This window comes from Canis lupus, chromosome 12, assembly GCF_048164855.1.
Source record: "Canis lupus baileyi chromosome 12, mCanLup2.hap1, whole genome shotgun sequence".
Lineage (NCBI taxonomy): Eukaryota > Metazoa > Chordata > Mammalia > Carnivora > Canidae > Canis > Canis lupus.
The window spans coordinates 16401023-16416527 of record NC_132849.1 but is presented as its reverse complement, the minus strand read 5'-3'; the positions used below and the strand labels follow the sequence as shown (position 1 = coordinate 16416527).

General features: G+C 54.7%; 3 protein-coding genes and 1 long non-coding RNA gene across 21 annotated transcripts in view; 2 read left to right on the top strand and 2 right to left on the bottom strand.

The window, feature by feature from the left end:
* The window catches only part of M1AP (meiosis 1 associated protein), a 78856-nt gene extending 72859 nt beyond the window's left edge, over positions 1 to 5997 (top strand). For 2 of the 9 annotated variants that reach the window (XM_072769932.1, XM_072769933.1), the window contains exons 8-11: positions 1443 to 1649; positions 2769 to 2909; positions 3431 to 3442; positions 3914 to 4787. In XM_072769932.1, the coding sequence (XP_072626033.1) occupies positions 1443 to 1649; positions 2769 to 2909; positions 3431 to 3442; positions 3914 to 4093 (540 nt within the window). In that variant the 3' untranslated portion in view covers positions 4094 to 4787. Of the gene's footprint in view, positions 1 to 1442; positions 1650 to 2768; positions 2910 to 3430; positions 3443 to 3622; positions 3737 to 3913; positions 4788 to 4884 lie in introns of those variants that run through there. The other 7 variants (XR_012004270.1, XR_012004268.1, XR_012004269.1 and 4 more) reach the window with 7 other exon arrangements.
* On the bottom strand, positions 5129 to 10408 carry DOK1 (docking protein 1). Of its 3 annotated transcripts, none has more exons than XM_072769930.1 (5): positions 9713 to 10408; positions 7288 to 7587; positions 7047 to 7140; positions 6656 to 6840; positions 5129 to 6381 (listed from the first exon to the last, which is right to left on the bottom strand). In XM_072769930.1, exons 1-5 carry the CDS (start codon positions 9731 to 9733, stop codon positions 5569 to 5571), a joined length of 1413 nt encoding a protein of 470 aa, XP_072626031.1. In that variant the 5' UTR covers positions 9734 to 10408; the 3' UTR covers positions 5129 to 5568. The 3 variants fall into 3 exon arrangements, with proteins under 3 accessions (XP_072626031.1, XP_072626030.1, XP_072626032.1); XM_072769929.1 differs by lacking the exon at positions 9713 to 10408 and adding an exon at positions 7925 to 8577; XM_072769931.1 differs by lacking the exon at positions 9713 to 10408 and having other exon boundaries at positions 7047 to 7136; positions 7288 to 7419.
* Positions 7434 to 15505, top strand: part of LOXL3 (lysyl oxidase like 3) — a 20142-nt gene continuing 12070 nt past the window's right edge. For 2 of the 8 annotated variants that reach the window (XM_072769900.1, XM_072769901.1), the window contains exons 1-4: positions 7435 to 7682; positions 10275 to 10599; positions 12367 to 12530; positions 13153 to 13367. In XM_072769900.1, the coding sequence (XP_072626001.1) occupies positions 10287 to 10599; positions 12367 to 12530; positions 13153 to 13367 (692 nt within the window). In that variant the 5' untranslated portion in view covers positions 7435 to 7682; positions 10275 to 10286. Of the gene's footprint in view, positions 7683 to 8768; positions 8926 to 10274; positions 10600 to 12366; positions 12531 to 13152; positions 13368 to 15505 lie in introns of those variants that run through there. The other 6 variants (XM_072769906.1, XM_072769905.1, XM_072769899.1 and 3 more) reach the window with 5 other exon arrangements.
* Positions 12093 to 13639, bottom strand: LOC140601251 (uncharacterized). The gene is made up of 2 exons (XR_012004276.1): positions 13165 to 13639; positions 12093 to 12223 (listed from the first exon to the last, which is right to left on the bottom strand). It is a non-coding gene; the product is annotated as an uncharacterized lncRNA (long non-coding RNA).

The window sequence follows — 15505 nt, the reverse complement described above, 5'->3', positions numbered from 1 at the left end:
GTCAGGTAGACTTTCCATTGCATTTTGGACCTGTTTTTCAAGAAGACAGCACATGACTAGATATAAGCAAAATGTTAAGAAAGCAGAAACCTCAGAAGGTACCTACCAGGTGCTGCCCAGCCAACCAGACCTCCTCAGAGGTCTGTGCTGCATAAAATGATGACACTGCTTGTAAGTGTCAGCACTTCCACACCACCTCCAGCCTAGCACATTCCCCCTGGGGTATTACAGCAAGGTTTTGTGTGCTTCACCATGTCACTTTCCACTTGTCTTCCACAAGACACTGATATTCCTCTATCCCCTAAGATCTTTTTTCCCCTGTTTGCCTTTCCTTTCATTATTTATTCCAAGTTTCCATATAAGTTAGGAGTGGGTAGAGCTAGTGTGCCTTCTTTCATCTTCTGTAGCGGGGAGGCTGTTATATTTATGCCAGGTGTTAAGTGGTGATCACCTCCAGCAACAGGGCACAATTACAGATCTTTGTAACAGTGCTGACTCTGTACTTCTTGGAGTTTTATGGTTTTCCTTGAAAAACCACCACAGCAAATTGCCTTATTCCTATGCCTGATTTAAAGGGCACACCTATGAGATCTGCTGATAGGTCTGCAGTATATCTTCTCCTTACCCATGGCACAATGCAGAGTCGCCCCTCTGTTCTGAGGTAGCTTTCACTCAGAGTAACTACCCCTAGAATCCCGTGACCAGCTGAGTTGATCTCAAGGGCTCTGTTTCCAATGCACCTCCATATACCTAAGATTTTTTTTCTCCCTATTATCCCCTCCTCCCCTCGCTTGGCAGGTGACTTTAACCACCTTCTTAAACCCTTTCTGGTTAAATTCTCTAACCAGCCCAGTTGTGCAACACAATCAGATTTCTTCACCCTCAAAATAAGACCTGAATTTTCACAACACAAGTCTCTGTTTCAAAACTCTGTTTTTAAGAATTATAATTCATGGGACACCTGGGTGGCTCAGCGGTTTAGCGCCTGCCTTTGGGCGTGATCCTGGAATCCCAGGATCGAGTTGCATATGGGGCAGGTTCCCTGCATAGAGTCTCCTTCTCCCTTTGCCTGTGTCTGTCTCTGTCCCTCTCATGAATAAATAAATCTTTAAAAAAAAAGAATTATAATTCATAAAATTCTACATTTACCACCAAGTAATATGTTAGCCATCTCTGGGATGAACACCTACTCCAGGTTAAAGGGCATCTCATAACCTGTCTCTGCGTTGTTAATTCTTTTGTGTACAATTCCAACTTGGGAGGAAGGGCAGTACCCTGGGGCACTAGCAACTCAGGCAGGAAGTCCCTCTCAGGCCAGAGTGAAATGGTATGGGCCTTCCTGATACTCTTGGAGAAACTTGGGGAAGCTTTGATGGGGGTCGATCTTGAAAACATGCCAAAGACTGAAGGTGAACCACCATTTATATATGTCCTTGTTTCAGAAAAGAGAGTGGCTGCTATTGGCCAAAGGGGAGCCCCTGAGTGGAGGACATAGCCAGAGAGAGCCTACCAGCACCTTCTATGTGATTGTGCCATCGCGCTCACCCACCCTACTGGTGAAGGCAGTGGCCACACGGGAACTGCTACTGCCGAGCCCTTTCCCCCTGCTGCCTGAGGACCCACCGGATGACAGCCTTAAGATTGTGGAGGCAAGTGGAGCTCAGATCATATGGGACAGATAGAGGGAGAGAAGACTTGGGAGTTGGAGAAAGAGCTGAGGAAGAGGAACAGCAAGTCTGTGGAGGAGAGGACTGGGGAGCAGAAGTGGTCGTGCCAAGAAGGTGGTAGAGAGTAATGTGATGTGTGTGTGACAGTGTGCAGTGTGTTTCCACGAGTCTCTGCATTGTGTGTGTGCAGATGTGTGTACTTATTTGTGTGCATCTTTTTTTTTTTTTTTTTTTTTAAGAATAGTTAGCTAGTGTCGGTGCCCAGGAAGGGAAGGGCTTCCAAATGACACTCCCAGGCAACAGCGGAACTGCGCTGCCCGGCCAATCCCCCACCCCCACCCCCACCCGGCTCCTCCCCACCCCACTCCCCTTCATCCTCCTCTCTTCCTCTGATCTGAATTCCGAGTTTCCTCTGCCAGCCTTCCCAGGCTGAGGGCAGGAGGAGGGACTCTGGGCAGGGAGAACTGGAACCACATCACTGCTGGATCACTGGGTTACGTGCAAAGAGGACAGAGCCTAGGATTGTGTTCTTGCCTTGGTGGCTGCTGGCATACAAAAAGAGGTGGGCACGAGTGGCCATGGCTCGCTCAGCGTCTCACTTCAGGGCCAGGGGTTCCTGGCACAGGATGTTGTGGCCGGAAAACCTGACTGCTCAGGAATGCTGTGCTTGTGTGTCCTCCGGCTATGCTCACCTCACAAGCCAGGCAGGGAACTCAGTGTACTTGAGGCAGACTGTGAGCACCCCCAGGCCTCAGACACCCCCTCCCTCACAGTTGTGCACACTGGATCTCTTGTAACCTCACGGCACTCCAGCCCCTCTCAGAATCCCATGACACACTTCTCTTGTCCAGATTATTCCTCTTCCTTAACCACTCCGGATTGTACCTACTTGCTGCACTCTGGGCTGGAACTGTATATCCTCACAAACACTCAGACCTGGGGGCCAGGACACCCAAGAGGACCCACAACTATTTCAGTTTTCAGTGAAGTGCTGGGTCTTCACACCTGCTCCAGCCTCTCACACCTCAACATCTCTGCCTGACATCTTGTGTTCTGTGACCTCAAGTTCCCTGGGTAAGGCTCCTCTTCTCTCTTCCTCAGAGCATGCTGGACAGCCTGGAGCTAGAGCCCACCTACAACCCCTTGCAAGCTCGGAGCCACCTGTACTCATACCTGAGCAGCACCTTTACCAAGCCTCAGGGCCGGCTCCACCCAAGCTGGGAGAGCCAGGCCCTGAGAAAGGTACAGCTCCCTCCCTTCTCCCCTCCCTCCCCATTATACGCAGAATCCAGGAGAGGGCCCTGCTCCCAGGCCCCCAACTCTCTCCTGCCCCCATCCACTCCCCCCACCAAGGACCAAGGGAGTAGCCCTCCTCCCTGGAACCATCCCCCACGATTCCCCCACCCCCACCCCTGGGGGGAAACGAAGCCAACAGGGGAAGAAGAAAAAGAACAGCCATTTGCCCTAGACAAAGCAAATTACAACCCCTGCCAGGTAGGGAAGCTTTTCTGCCTGGGCAGTGGACATTTACATATGGTAATGTTTAGGTATCTTAACTGTAACACTCATGATAACTCATTAGTCATTTAGCCGACCACTGTCCCACTAAGCAAACTGATAGCACGAAGACCACAGCTTCTGTTCAAAGAAAAGGCTAAATGGAAGGTAGAAAAAGAAATGTCCAAAAGGAAGGCGATTAGCATTTACTGAACACCAGCCATTTGCCAGGTTTTGTGACAAGTGCTTTCATTGAATCTTTACAGCATCCCTTCAAGGTAAGTGTTACGCTTATTGTATAGATGAGGAAAGGGTGGCTGAACAAGGCTAGTCAACTGGAGTCAGGGCTTTAGCAACAAGGGTTAAAGAGAGAAAAGGAATTGAGAGTGGAGTTATTTTTATGAAATTCATATTCTGTAGTATTTCCCTTTGTCATTAATCTTTTCCTAATTTCTCAGTAACAGAGCCTCTAGAAACTCCTGCTTTGCCTTAGCTGCAGTTACAAGAGAAAAGATCTTTCCAAACTAATAGTCAACCTAGAGATGGGAGCAGAGCCTAGCTTAAGTTAGCTGGTAAGCAAGCTGACACTCAGCCAGGAGAGTCCAGGAAATCCACTGCCCTGGGCCTTGAGGCTGTCACTCAAGGGATGGGACATGTGAAGGAGTTAGGCCAGGAGGCCCACAGGGAACAGGACAGGAGACCAGGAACTGTGTCTGAGCTTCAGAGAAGTCTGCTCACTTTCTCTGCAGGCCGGGCAGTTGCAGACAAGCCGAGTTCGAGTCACAGTAGCCCCCTTGCCTATGATCCCAACTCCCAGCAGAGCCCCCAAGATGCCAGCAGCCAGCAAGCCTTCCTCAGAAGCCTTCTTCTGGCCTTCCAAGGAGGGAGTGGCAGAGGAGAAGGAGGAGGAGTACCTCTCCGGGCTCTAGGTCCCCAGCACCAGAGCCCCGCTGCCCTGCTCAACCATATCCATACTAAGGCTCACACAACGAATAGTTTTTTTGTGGTCAGACTGGCCTTCTGTCCACTTGAGCCTCTGTGACCTCCAGGTGACTGGGAAACAGAGCCTTCCCCTCCTGTCTTCTGTGCCACTACTGCCCCACTGCTCAGGCCTGGAAGAGACACACCTGAACTTTTTCCTTTTCCAGGCAGGAGCTCATTTTCATTTTCTTTTGGATCATTTGATACCACTAACACAGATGAAGATTAAATACCCAGTAAGTCTCTACCATTGTTAGGAGCATTCCTAACCCCAAATTTCTCCTTGTAGTTCCCTGTAAGCAGGTAGATGAGGTTAGGTCACCTTGGGAAAACCAGACCTCAGGAGACAAGGATCAGATTTTCAGAGCTCATGAAAAATAAGTATGACCAAAATCTAAGCCTCCAAAGCCTGTGCTCCTCCCAGTATACCCACCACATAGCAGTTCCCTTCAACCCTCAAACAGAAAGATGGTTGATGCTTAGTACCTACAGGTAAAGTGTGTGTGTGCTGGGGCAAGTGGTATCATATAGCTGAGAAAAAGACCTATTGCCTTCCTGTTCCCCTCTGTCCATGCCTGTCTACCTTTCTGTTGGCCCTCTCCATCCATGGAATAACTACCATGTATAAAATGCTTAATCTTGTGCTTCAGACTGCATTAAGTACTTGAGAAACTTAACTCCTTTCATACAAATAGCCCTGTGAAGTAGAGTCTGTTGTTGGGTTTTTCCTATTTTACAGAGGGGCACCGAGGGCAAATGAGAGTTGCAGATGTTTTAGAGCTCGCCCAGCATCACAGAGACAGTCTCAAGCCCAAGTGGGCCTCACTGGACCACCGAGGCTCTCAACAATCACACTGCTCAGCTCACCTCCCTGAGACTCCTTCCTCTTTATGTGGCCCCCAGTACATTATCCTGACCCCTCCACACCAACCCAGCACACCCTGCCACCATGTCCCATCTGTGACTATTCACACACATAGACCTTTTAAACCCAAGCTGACTTTAATGAGAATAAACTTCTTAAAATCTGTCTCTGGCAAAGAACAAAACAGGGGTGACGATCCAGGCACAGTCCAGCATCACCCTGTAGCCTCCATTCAGCCCCCTCAAACTGTACCAACCCAGACAAAGCCCCCATTGTCATAGACCTGGTCCAGCAGCTGTCCATTCCTTTGGGGAGGATGACTTGGGGGTGCTGGTCTCTCTCAGGCCCCATCCTTCACCTCTGCCATCTGTCCCACTTCCAGGACTTCTTGAGATTGATCATCCTTCCCCTGACTCCCCTGATCCCTCTGGTCCCCTGGGCTGGCTTACAGGGGACCCTCCAGCCCTCTGGTTCCTGCAGGCTCTAATACGTTTCTTTGATCCCCAGTACCACCTCCCTGTGGGGGTCCTATCAGCAACCCCCGCCTCACCCTACCTCTCACGTGGAGCCTTCTGCCTGGACTCCAGTCCTGTTAGCCCCTGCTCTAGACAGCTCACAGTCCCAGCTTCCTGAGGCACTGCTCTTCTGGACCTGGCTGTACAAGGCAGTGTCTGCGCTGTGGCCCTTGCTGCCATTGCCCATTGCAGCTCCAGGTTCAGAGAGGGCTAAGCCCCGGGGCTTAGGACCTGGGAGAGGCTTTGTGCTCCGAGGAGGTGGCACCTCGTAGTCATCAGTGGCAGGGTTGTAGGGGAGCTCATAACCCTCCTCCTTCACCCGAGCCTGGCACCACCATGCATCCTTGGGCTCCTGAGGCAGATCATAAAGGCCCCGGAGAGCAGCTGGGGCCAAGCCCTCAGGTTCATCATAGATGGGGTCCTCTTTGGGGTCCGTCAGCTTGGCCTTCAGCAACTGCTGCTGCACGTGCTGGTACAAGTCCCAATAAAGAGGTTTCTTCAACTGTACTCCCTCCCCTGCCTGAGCAGCAGTACTGTCCAAGGGGTCTGAGTACAGGGAATCCTGGGAAGGGCCTGGAGGAATGCGCAGAGAGTCTAAGGGTTCAGCATACAGGGCAGGAGGGCTGCCCAGGAGCTCCTGAGGGCCAGGCGGGGATGCCAGCGTCCCCTCTGCCACTTCTCCTTCGTGGGAGTCGGCTTTCAGACTCTCCTGCCCTTGACCTTCCTTTCCCTGGACCTTCTGCCGATGAATAGCAGTCTCAACTGCCTGAAAGATGTCATTCCCCTGTGCTGTCTGGAAGGTAAAGGTTCCAGGGCCTGAAGGGCAGCGGCGACCAGCCTCAAAAGAGAACATGACCTGAAGAAGGTGTGGAGGAAAACACATTACCAGGAGCCAGGAGAGGAGATGAGTCACAGGGCTTGTCCTAGTTACAGAGGATCTACAAAGAAAAAACTATTTGCGGGGGGGGGGGGGGGGGGGGGGGGGGCGCACAGGCAGAGGTCACAGGCTAGGCAAGGAAGGGTTACCGGGAGGACAGAACTCGCCATCTTCTTGTCCTGCCCCACCCCACCCACCCATCCCACAGTTATCCCGACCTGGGATGCCCATTCTCCCCGACAGCCCCCTGCACCTTGTCCCGGCCATAGCGGCGCAACAGAGTGTAAGGCCAGAAAAGGAGTGGCTCCAGTATCTGAGTCTGCGCCCCGACGGTCAGGAGAGTCAGCTTCTCAGCCTCCACTCTCAGCACATAGGAGCCATGCAGGCCACAGCGCTCAGCGGCTTCTGTCCTCTGCACTGTTACCCAGAACTGGGATCCTGTAAAGAATACACAATTAGATGGGCACCCAACAGACTGCTGGGTGAGAGGGCTGGGGAGGTGGGGACGGGTTGTCCAAGCACTCACTTGGAAACCAGCTTCAGGGGCTTCCTATTCCCCATGGGTCCCTGACCCTTTAACCACTCTCTTCTCAAGGCACCCGTCCTTTCCACCCCATCCCTCCGCAGGCTTCTCAGGCATCTACCTTCCCAGGTGGGACTATACAGCGAGTTCTCCAGCATCTCCAGGGCAGAAAGCTTGGGTGGGTTTTCCGCAGGCGCCAGAGCCCAGCTGCCTTTCTGGGGTAAAGAGAGGGAGTATCGAGATCCCTGCAATTCCCTCACCGCTGTTCCCGGGGTCCGAGCCAGCCGCGGCCCTCGGCTCCTGTAACCGCCCCCACCCCCGTCGCCTCTTGGGTCCACGGCGTTTCGCCCCAGCCCCCTCACCGGAAAGGCGTTTCGGCACAGGGTCTGCACCCAGGCGGCGCTGGACGGCGCGTCGGCCGCCAGCAGGTGGGAGCGCTGCGCGGTGTCCAGGCGGAAAGCCGCGGCGCCAGGCTCGGGGGGGCTGTCCACGGCCACAGGGACCACGCTCACACACTCCGCCAGGCGGATCACCTTGCAGTCCAGGCGGCGCGAGCCCCCTCGGCCCCCTCCATTGTTCGACCCCTTGTGGTCAAAAAACTCGAGGCGCGCCACGCCGTGGGGACTGGCAGGATAGAGCACAGCCCAGGTCTTCCTCCACCTCTGGGAAGAGAGAGCGAGAGACGCTGGCGAGGGAGCGGGCGAGCACCGGCGGCCCGGCCCCGACGGGACAGGAGACCCGCGCAGGCCGACTGCAGGTCTGCAGCTTCCCCACCGGGGCGCAGTTTCCCGAGAAGGAAGCCGCTCCGTCCGCCCAGAACCGGGGGGTGGGGGGGTACCCCGAGGCCAGCGGACGCTTCTCCCGGGTGGGAAATCAACTCCGCGGGAACGTCACGGGGTCTACAGCTCCCGCCCCGCGCTCCAACCCGCTGCCGCCCCCGCGGGCTCCACAGCCCCCTCCTAGGTCTGCAGGCGCGCGGCGACCCCTGCCCCGGGCTACCTTGGTACCGAAACGCTGACTTTGCAAAAACAGCGGCCCTTCCATCACGGCCCCGTCCATGGCCCCCGGCGGTTCCTTCCGCGCTTCCTGGCCCCGCGGGCTAGAGGCGGGGCGGGGCGGGGCCGGGCCTCCCGGGGCGTTCCGCCCCTCCCCCGGCCTCCGCGGGCCGCCGAGCGGGAGCGAGCAGAGCAGCCTGAGGGAAGGCGCGGGGGTCCGTAGACGGGGTGGGCCGCGCGCCACCTTCAGACCCCGGCCCACGGCCCGAGGCCCGCACAAGTGCTCCGCCAAGGGAAGCCTCGAGGCTTCGGCCAGGGGGCTCTGGCGCCCGGGCTTACGGGCCGGGTAGGATGTCATATGCTCAACGTGACATCAGAGTGAAGGCCGTGACGTCACCCCGAAAATGCCAGTGGGCACCCTGGGGCACCGAAGGGCTGAGGCGGGCCTTCTTCGCCTCAGTTCGCCTGACCGGATCCGCCCCCAGCCCGGCTGGAGTCCGGCTGTTTACACTCCGCGGAGCCCGGGACGTGGGGGAAGGGCTGGGGACTGGGGACTGGAAGGCTTCCCGGAGCCCCGAGCTGAGCCGCGGCCTCCCGCCGCCCCAGGGGCCGCCGCCCGGGCCGGTCCGCGGCCCCGTGGCCTCTTGCGTGTCCAGCTCCGTGACCGCAGCCGCGCGGCCTCCAGCCCGCGGGAAAAGAAAGCTTCATTGAGCAGGCCGGGAGGAGGGGCGGGGGGCGGGGGGCGGGGGGAGGTGGGGCGGCCGCGGCCAGCTCCACGGGGGAGGGGAGGACCAAAAGGAGAAGAGGAGGGAACTGGCCGGGGAGGAATCGAGGAGGAAGGCGGAATGTGGGAGGGCTCAAGGAGACGTGGGAGGGACAAAAGGAGAGGGGGGAGGAAGGGGGGGTCCAGTCTCCCCTGGCCGAGCACTTTTTTTGGGAAGTCCTAGGACTGATCTCCAGGACCTGGACTCTTCTCCCAGCACCTAGGGCCCCGCTCAGCCAAAGGTAGGGCGAGTCACGCTGCTGCGGCAGAAAGGGGAGTTTCGGATGGCGAGGATGGTGAAGGGACCACGGAAAAGGGGTGATGCAGGATGGGGTCGAAGGGAAACCAACCAACAGAGGGCTTTTAGCATTGTTAGCGTGAGACACAGTAGAGTGGAGAGAGGAGGCAGATATTTGGCGGGTGGGGGGCTGCAGGGTGTTCCAAATAGGGCTGCTGCCAGGGCCCTAAGGCTAGAGGCTCCTCTGTGAGGACCTACCCCTGGGCCCCCAAGCCAGAATGTCCCCAGAACAAAGCTGTCCTGTTGTGTTGTTTGTTTGAGTTGGGGAAAGCATGTTCCAGGGGCCCCTTGCTGGAGAGGGGCTGTTCTCAGCCCCAGACAGAGGGAAGGCCTTGGCTGAGGAGCTCATTGGCACCCTGGCCTCCGGTTGCCCTGAGACAGCACTGTTGGCAGGAGGTCTGGACAACCCCACCCCGCTCTCCCTCCCAGCCTGAGGCCTGGCCCTCCTGGGCCCCTTGACCCTGCAGGGTATGTGAGAGCCTATGTGCTGGTAGGGTGTGCAGGGGGTTCTCCACGCATCCTGGTCTCTGCCCTCTGCGGTGGAATCTACCCACACAGGACTCTGAGCTTGACTTCCCATCAGGGAACCGAAGATCTGAGGGTCTCCTAAGCCCCCTCGCCTGCTTCTCTCCACAACCAGTAGCTATCTGCCCTCTGTCTGACTGGCTGAATGGGGTCGTCTGGGTCCCTCCCACAACCCCTCCTTGGCTCCAGCCAGTCCCTCTCCTCACCTGTTGCCCGAGTCTGACCATTGCTGTGTGCCACTGGCCATCTCACGGTCACCTTCTGTCCATCTTCCACACTGTCGCTCTCTGCCATCTCTCTCTGTTCAGTCCTCTTTCGTTCCCACAGTAGTTTCCTTTCCTCTCACATCCTGTCTGGGTCTCCCTCTTGCCCAGTCTTTATCTCTTTCTCTCAACCATTCTCTGCCTCTTGGTCTCTAATCACTGTCTTGATTTCTGGGTCCCTTAGACTAGTGGGTGGGGGAAATGGAGGTGATGGGGAAGGGCCTTGTAAGACCGAACAACTGCTGGTGAGGGAGAGCTGCTCTGTCTCTGTGTCTGTGCCTCTCTCCTCCCTGCCCTGCTTTCCAGTCTGAGCTCTCGGACTCTGTGTTTCTGCTCTTATGTAGTTTGTATTTCTTTCTCACTTAGTTCCTGGGTCCCTGTCTTTCTCTCACACTGTCTCTGTCTCTGTCCTTTGGCGTCCCTCTTCCCCTCTTGATCTCTCTGTGGGACCCACGCCTGGCTTGATCTCAGTTTCTCTTACACACTCTCTCTCTGGGGCACCCAGGCCTTCCCTGCCATGCGACCTGTCAGTATCCGGCAGTGGAGCCCATGGGGGCTGCTACTGTGCCTGCTGTGCAGCTCCTGCCTGGGATCTCCATCCCCAACCACTGCCCCCGAGAAGATGGCTGGGAGCCAGGGGCTGCGGTTCCGGCTGGCCGGCTTCCCCAGGAAGCCCTTTGAGGGCCGCGTGGAGATCCAGCGAGCTGGCGAGTGGGGCACCATCTGTGATGATGACTTCACGCTTCAGGCTGCCCACGTCCTCTGCCGGGAGCTGGGCTTCACAGAGGCCACAGGCTGGACCCACAGTGCCAAGTATGGCCCTGGAACAGGTGAGCAACGTTCCATGCATCGCTTAGGTATGGCCTTAATGCAGGGAGGTACACCAGGATGGTACAGGCGCAGGGACCCAGGGCACCCAAAACAGCCAGTGTCAAGTAAACCCATGGTTGACAGACCAACAAACACCATCCCTTCTCAGACCTGCATGACCTTAGACTTCGGTGCCTTCTCTGAACTTCAGATGCCCTATATGCAAAATGACTAGATGACCTCTAAGTTCCTTTCTTTTGCAAATGTTATGTCTGTGGCAGCACAGACAGGGCGGGCCCATGGGAGAAATCGAGGCACGTAGCCACAAAGACACATGCAAGGACAGCCCTGATGCAGGGGAGCCCTGTACAAGCACAGTTGGCTTGATGTAAAGCTGGGAGCAGATAAATGAGGTCTAGATGTCCCAAAACAGAAGGGATCATGGACACCACAGCTGACAAAATCCGATTATAGGCAAGACCTGAAACAAACAAGCTGGAACTAAGAACAAGTATAAACTCTAAAGATGAGAATGAATGTGGGTAGTAGAGGCTTAGGAGGAATTCTGAGACCTGAAGGTGCCTACATTATATGGGCCCACAGTAGGGCCGATGGACAGAAGCTGGTGCAGTCTGCCGTCATTCCCCCCTTCTCACTGGCTGGACCACTTCTGGAATAGAATGTCACTTGTAGGTGCCACATTTAAAGAGAGACAGTAGAAAACGGAAATACTTTCAGAGGAGAGCTGCCCAGATGTGACAGGCTGGAAGCCAAGTTTCAAGAGGGAATAGCTGAAGAAACCAGGGACATTTGGTATGAAAGAAAAAGGCGTGGGATAGCATTTACCTGAAGGTTGTCTTCAAACATGAGGACAGTCATTTGACCGAGGGATTTTTCTGGATAGCATGAAAGGACAGAATCAGACCTGGTGGGGGATAGTCATAGTCACAAGGACTTTGTGATGATGGACTTTGTGATGGTTCCAGTGGCTTGGTGGGGCAGGGAGTAGGCATCCCAGCAGAAGCTGGGTAAGTCCTGTCAGGACATACATGATGGGTCCCTATAAGTGACTGGGACAGATGAGTTACATTGGATGGAATCCCAGGGCCATTGGATGGAACTGGGTCCATCCAACTCTGAGAAGTCAGTGATACTCATCTCAGTATGGTCCAGGCAGAGAGAAAAACCAAGGGGCAATGTGGTAGTGCAGACAGGCCGGGCCCATGGGAGAAATGGGGGCTGAGGTGAAAAGATCTTAGATTTTGAAGTCTCACAAGTGGCTGAAACCCCTAAGCCCCATTTATTGGCTGTGTGGTCTTAGGCAAGTTTCTTAACTTCTCTGAATGCCAATTTCTTTATGTAAAATAGTGGCAGCTCTAAGAATAATCATATATATATGAATATATGTATATTCATATATATATATACACACACACACATACACATTGCCTAACACACAGCAGGTACTTGATTAATTGTAGCTATCAATGACCAGGTCAGGACTGATGAGAAATTCAGTGTTGACTCTTGATTTTTTATTCACTCTCCCCACTTGTTGAGGATCCTCCAGATCACCACTGACCCGCCATCAATCCTGTGCTCCATTTCCTCCTAGGGTGTTCCCTCTCTTTCACAGCCATTATCCTACCAGAAAAATGGAATCGTCGTGGCCAGGTGTGAGGTGTCTAGGCTCACTCTCCCCAGCAGCCCCATCACTCGCCCCCCACCTCCGTTGTCCTGCCTCCTCAAGCCTCTCCACCCACCCACCCCCATCTCTCCCTCTACAGGCCGCATCTGGCTGGACAACCTGAGCTGCAGTGGGACGGAGCAGAGTGTGAGTGAATGTGCCTCCCGGGGCTGGGGGAACAGCGACTGTACCCACGATGAGGACGCAGGAGTCATCTGCAAGGACCAGCGCCTCCCTGGCTTCTCAGATTCTAACGTCATTGAGGTCTGCCGTTCACACACACACACACACACACACACACACACCCAGGATGGCGAGAGAGGGCTGTAGGATGATTATATGTGGTTTGAGGGGATACTGGAAGGTAGGGCATGGCATATGCCCTGAAGGCTAAATTGGGGTGATGGGAGGCTTTGGGGGTGGGGGCAAACCATAGAGCTCCTGGACATATTAGAGCCCACGTTTGTCTTAGCATGAGCATTCAAGTTACTGAAGCTGGCATGAGTCTCCCCAGCTTCATCCCGGGTGTCCAGGGCATCCCTTGCTTCAGATGTCCCTGCTCCCCTGGAACATCTCCCTTCCCAATCTCTCCCACTGCTCCCAAGCCGCCTCCTCTGTGAACTGCTCCCGCAGGCTCGGGTGGGCCCCGGGTGCGCCTTCCCCAGCTTCCTCAGCACCCTGCACCGCCTGTCCGAGCGCTAGCTGCCCTTCCCCTGCCGGTGGTGAAGGCTCAGCTCCCCGCAGGAGCAGGCACGCCTCTCCGCCCCGCGGCAGCCCCTCCTCGCCGCGGGCTCTACAGCAAGCACACTAGCTGGGCTCCGTGGGGGCGGGAGGACAGGAAAAGGGCGCCCTGACACTCCTTCCTCCGCTTGTGGCCGCATCCCAGGTAGAACAGCACCTGCAGGTGGAAGAGGTGCGACTCCGACCGGCCGTGGGGCGGGGCAGGCGGCCGCTGCCCGTGACCGAGGGACTGGTGGAAGTAAGGCTTCCCGACGGCTGGTCGCAAGTGTGTGACAACGGCTGGAGCGCCCAGAACAGCCACGTGGTCTGCGGGATGCTGGGCTTCCCCGGCGAGAAGAGGGTCAACACGGCCTTCTACAGGTGAAGGGACGTGGGCGCTGCGTGGAGTGGACTGGCCTTGCGGGGTGGCGCCTCGACCTCCGGGGGGGTCCGGGGCTCTGCAATTGTGGGGAATACGGAGGCCCCTTCGAATCCGGAAAGTTGAGAAATCTAGCGGGACCACGGAGGGCTCCCCAGGGCGAGCCTCAACTGGGGCCCGCAAGGCTTCCTGCTCTGTCCCGGCCGCAGCCTGGGCGGGGCGAGCGGCGCCGGACGCGGGTCGGTGCCAGTGACGCCAGCGGTCGGCAGGCAGAGTCTCCGCGCCCCGGGGCGCGCGCCCAGGCCGGCGAGGCCACGCCCAGCGGCCGGCGCCCCGCGGGCGGTTAGGGTTGCGGCGCGGGCGCGGCCCCCGGGGCCCGCCGTCCGAACTCGGGGAGCGCGCGGCCGCGCCCTGCGGAGGCGGTGCCTGGCGCGCGTGTCCTAGCCAGGGGCGACTCCCCGAGGCCCTGCCCTGGACCGGTCCAGGCCGCCCTCGAGCGCGTCGGTGGGCTCGGGAGCCCTTGCCCTGGGCAAGTTTTCCAGAATATCCTTTGGCCCAGGCGCGCCCAGCCCTCCTGGGGGGCACACGGTGTGCGCGCGGCTTCCCGAGTGACCAGTCACGGAGCACACCGGTGAACGGCCCTGTGCTTACAGGGCCTCGCCACCCTGGAGCATCTAATGTGGTCCTTTGGAGGAGTATAGAAATCTTTACAGTCTCTCTGAAATCTATTTTGCAGGCTAAAATGCGTTTGTTTTTTTTGTTTGTTTTGTTTTTTTTGTTTTTTCCAGCTCTTCCTTAGTTGAGTTTTGCACAGAGACCTCTCTTGACATCTAGGTGACCTTCCATTGGGCACACAACTTCAGATATGGTCTGATCAGGGCAGGGTACAGTAGAAATGCTCAGCTTTAGGGGGAACATGCCGAGACCTTGTATTGACTTTCTGTTGAGGAAACATCTCACTTTTCTTACTGAACTGGTAATCCTCTAAAACCAATTTAGATCTCCCCTTCTCCTTGATACTAACAGAAAAAGCCCATTTGAACCTAAATCTATGTTGACTTTACCCTATTAAATTAGTTTGATACATCATCTAAAAACCATTAAAAGCCACAATGCACCCATGGGATTATCTTGAATCCTAACATTATTTCCCATTTGTCATCGCTCCCAGCTTCTTCTGGAGGATATATACATGACAGCTATGCCTTCCAGCTTCATCATAGTGACTGTTAAAATTGTTGACATGTTCAAAACCAAAGTCTAACTCTTCCTTACTCATCATGTCTTCACTCATTAGTTGTGAAATGTTTTTTCCACTAACTGGGAACAAACTGAACACTACAATGATGTAGCCAACATTTCACTATTTTATCTATAGTAAAATCATGGAAGATTTTGTTAGTCTCCCTTAAAGCCCAGATATATTATATTCATGGCCATTCTCCAACCTTCCAATTAGGAATCTTATCAAAAAAAGAAATCATGGTGGTTTGAGCTAATTTTTTACTGAAATCCTTCCAGATCTCTAAGGAACTCCATATACTTTCCTTACTGTTCACAAACTTTCCATTTAATAACTTATTCTAGAATGTTATTCTTTAAAGAATCCTTTTTCTTTTTGAAAGTCAATACATTACCAACCTCTAGTCTTCTCCATACTTGCTCAAATTTTCCTTGCCTTGGCTCTCAGACACATCTGAAAGTTCTTTCAGCCCAAAGGAGTATACTTTATCTGGTCTAGAGGCTCAAACTGTTTTAAAACAGCTGTGTGCTGTGCTCCTTTACTATTATCTGTCTTGGAGCTGTATTTCTTTCTCTGTGCTATTCTTTACCTTCCCCAGCGCAAACATCAGGTTCTGAAAGACCAGCACAATTTAAAACACAGGGGTTTTAAGTGAAGAGGATAGCATGAACAAAGGTGAAGAGATCCATTCATTCAGCATTTATTTATTGAGTGTCTAGGGTGTGCCAGGGACTTTTGTTAACACTAAGGATTCAACAGTAGACAAAACGGACAAAAATCCCTGATTTCATGGACTAGGGAAGAATTGGAAAATAGTAAATTTTAAAATGCAGGGATGACAAAGAGTGTAATCAATACAAATAAAGCAGAGAAGAAGTTAGGAAGTCGAAGTGGGAT